Raw genomic sequence first — 3,545 nt, 5'->3', positions numbered from 1 at the left:
TTTTTTTTTTTTTTTTTTTTTTTTTTCATTTAGAATTTAGTGGTTTAAATCTGATCTCTGAGCACTTCCCAAAGTTTATGCTTTCATATCAGCCTAAGCAAAAAATGTGCAGAGTGCTAATGTAGTGTTGAGCTTAATGGTAGACTAGAAACCTTCAACTGGTGTGACTTCAGGTGTTATTTTTAGATAACTACTTGTCAAAGTTGGGGCTTGCCTATATGGATATAATCAGAAATGTGGTGTCCATTAGTTCTTTTAGCTATCTGGAAGGCTCTCTTTTGTTTCTTAATGTAAGCATCTTCTTTTCTGCAGGAAATTCTATCCAAGGACAAGGCACAGACTTCAAGTTCTGTTAATGAAGATATTGATCTTGATGAGCTAATGGATGTGAGTTGGCCAATGTTTCTTTATTTCTCGCTCTCAGCACATAAACAGGCTGTTCATCTTTCAGTTTGTTTGTCTGTCATAAACAGGATCCTGAATTGGAGAAGTTGCATGCTGATAGGATTGCTGCTCTCAAGGTTTGTATTTGGCTTGCCTGCATCCCAAGGTTATGAATGATTTAGGAGTGAGCCTTTCCTATTGTAAAGATGTGATTTTGACTGGACATGTGTTGTGCAGAAAGAAACTGAGAAGCGACAAGAATTGAAAAAACAAGGGCATGGAGAGTATAGAGAGATTACTGAAGGGGATTTTTTGGGTGAAGTTACTGGCAGTGAAAAAGTGATTTGCCACTTTTACCATAGAGAGTTTTACCGATGCAAGTAAGAATATTAAAGTAATTACCAACCAAGTGAAGTAAACTATGCTTGCTGCCTTGCTATTTGTTGGTTGTCTTTGGGTGATTGTTTTTGGTTTTCCTGTTTTGTTCATGAGTTCCTATCACAGATATACTTTAGTTCTTGTAAAGTTTATGTCTTTATGTCACTGTGCTGGTTGAGCTTTGCAGGATCATGGATAAGCATTTGAAGTCACTTGCGCCGAGGCATTTTGATACTAAGTTCTTAAAATTGGATGCAGAGGTCAGCTTCACTTCAGTTTATAGCTTATGCAGCAGAAGCAATTCATTTTCTTCTATTTTCTTCTTGTGCTTTGGATTGGTTCACTTCGGGAATTATATTTGGCTTTGTTCACCTTACTAGTATGCTGATAGATGGTTGTTTTCATTTTTGCATCCAAATTATTTGCAGAATGCTCCCTTTTTTGTTACGAAGCTAGGAATCAAAACTTTGCCATGTGTCATCTTGTTCAGGTTGGTTCCACCTCGCGTTATTATTTGATTATTATTTTTTTTTTTTGGGGGGGGGACATCTCATATTGTTTTAATTTTACATTTTGCACACAAACACCCTTTTTTTTTCATTTTTGTTGAGTTGATTCTTTGTCTGGCTTATTTGCGACCATACATAGACACACTATTTCAGGTTCTATACATTTCTGTTTTACGAAAAGTGGAATTTCTGCTGTATAGGAAAGGAATTGCTACAGATAGGCTGGTTGGATTCCAGGACTTGGGAGGAAAGGATGATTTCCCCACAAAAACACTGGAAACTTATCTGTTAAAGAAAGGTATTACTTTTCTCACAGAAAGTTTTCGTATTCATGGCTTTTGGCAGTCCCTAAACTGTCAATAATTGCAGGAATAATCAAGGAAAACAAACCAGATGATGACAACGATGATGGAGATTATGATAATGGACGCAGGGCAGTGAGGCAATCTGTGCATTCTGATTCAGATTCCGATTGATAAAGGAATTTGAAGAAAGCCGGTCTTTATCCCACCTGCAAACTGCCGAGACTGCAGTGTCTAGGATGACCTTTTACCATTTTACGTTTTGTGTACTATTCTTCGAGTACAAGAGGGAGAGAATTTGGTGGAAGTAATCATTTTAGCAGAGCTTCATCTCTATTGACCAAAAAAAGCATTGTCTAATGATAAGAAAAATGGATTTTCATTATGTAACAAACATTATGGTGTTGTGCAGGGATTCTAAATCTAAAGTGTAGTAACTAGTATATGTATTTGAGTGACATACTGGTGTGGCTTACTTGTGAGTATATCCAGTTTTCTCTGTTTTTTGGATTGAATGTTGTTATCTTCCTAGCCCTTAGGAAAGGGTTAAACAAGTAATACTACATATACCCCGTTTTATATTCCCTATTTATATGGTATGTTCTGATTCATTTAGAAGTTATTGTTTTTACTCTATAAAATTAAGAACATTGAAAAATTTTTCTCTCTAAGAGCCCATATATAATTTTCCAATAGGTTTTACACCACAGGTACAATTGTTCATTTAGCTGGTTGTGGCATAACTATTTGAACCAAGAGGCCTCATCAATGCATTGGTTGATCTACAAGTATACATTTTAGGCATTAAATTGCTTTGACTATAAAGAAGATAAATTTCATTATTGAAATTAGACAAATCTTATCCTCCTCAACAACTTCACCAATTGATTTTCAAGTAGTGAAAACCAATTATGTCTTGTCAAATTAGTGTTATTATTAAAGTTGATGGCTTATATTTGCTTATTGATTTTTTTTTTTCATACGAGAGGAGGTTTTGAACTCCCGATATCTCTTAAGGGATAAGAGTACATGATCGCCTAATGCTAACCAAGCTGGTTTATATCCAAAGATCTTTTAGACCTTAAATAAAGTAGATAAGTTACCATTTTTTGAGTACAGATACTATCATGAATATTATTACAAACAAACATGAATTTTTCATAAATTTCTATAAGCCACTTCAAAACTTGCAGAGTCCAGTGTCTATTGCGAACTTAAATCAAAATGGTGAAAGAGTATTCAACATGTGGCTGTAGTTTAGTGGTGAGAATTTCACGTTGTGGCCGTGAAGACCTGGGCTCGAATCCCAGCAGCCACACAACAGTTTTCTTTTTACCTCATTTTAAGAAAGTGAGCTCTGAAACTTGTACTAAAGCAAGGCATAGAAGAATGATTAGTGTTTTATAATAATTCTTGTATACTTTTACTGAGTTTTCAATTCTTTATTCGATTGTAGTATATTGCATTATTTTGATGCTTTGTTATGTTTTATGCATTATCATGTTTTTCTTTTCACTTTTCGAGTATTTGATAAGTATTACTTGTATATTATTTCATAAGATTAACTAATTCACAAAGGGATGATAAATATAAAAACTCATAGGGTTAATTATAGTATATTTTGTTTAATACAAACTTTAGTATAGAAATATAACACAACAACAATTTTGCAATTTACATGAAAGAAATATAGAACACTACTACTTTTATTCAATCTTGTTCTATCAAGTCATATAATATAATAATATATAAATACACGAATTGCAAATAACTTTTTTAGAAATAAATATGAGAGCTGTTAAATTAAAGGGCCTATATCTTTAAGGCTACAATGCAGTACATATCCAAATTAGGTATAGTAATGAGTAATGTTGTTAATATTAATTCATACAATCAGTTGATATATATATATATATATATATATATATATATATATATATATATATATATATATATATATATATATATATAT

At 32.9% G+C, this 3,545-nt stretch overlaps 1 protein-coding gene and 1 non-coding gene across 2 annotated transcripts in view; both read left to right on the top strand.

Annotated features, from left to right (window-relative positions):
* The window catches only part of LOC115998348 (thioredoxin domain-containing protein PLP3A), a 3,272-nt gene extending 1,111 nt beyond the window's left edge, over positions 1 to 2,161 (top strand). Inside the window, exons 2-8 of the mRNA XM_031237900.1 lie at positions 313 to 387; positions 474 to 521; positions 622 to 764; positions 950 to 1,022; positions 1,191 to 1,252; positions 1,472 to 1,569; positions 1,641 to 2,161. Of these exons, the coding sequence (XP_031093760.1) occupies positions 313 to 387; positions 474 to 521; positions 622 to 764; positions 950 to 1,022; positions 1,191 to 1,252; positions 1,472 to 1,569; positions 1,641 to 1,747 (606 nt within the window). The 3' untranslated portion in view covers positions 1,748 to 2,161. The remainder of the gene's footprint in view (positions 1 to 312; positions 388 to 473; positions 522 to 621; positions 765 to 949; positions 1,023 to 1,190; positions 1,253 to 1,471; positions 1,570 to 1,640) is intronic.
* Positions 2,162 to 2,819: 658 nt separating this feature from the next.
* On the top strand, positions 2,820 to 2,891 carry TRNAH-GUG. Its single transcript has one exon. It is a non-coding gene; the product is annotated as a tRNA-His (tRNA).
* The last annotated feature ends 654 nt before the right edge of the window (positions 2,892 to 3,545 follow it).

This window comes from Ipomoea triloba, chromosome 12 (genome assembly GCF_003576645.1).
Source record: "Ipomoea triloba cultivar NCNSP0323 chromosome 12, ASM357664v1".
In the NCBI taxonomy this organism is placed as follows: Eukaryota; Viridiplantae; Streptophyta; class Magnoliopsida; order Solanales; family Convolvulaceae; genus Ipomoea; species Ipomoea triloba.
This window is presented reverse-complemented; position numbering and strand designations above follow the sequence as displayed.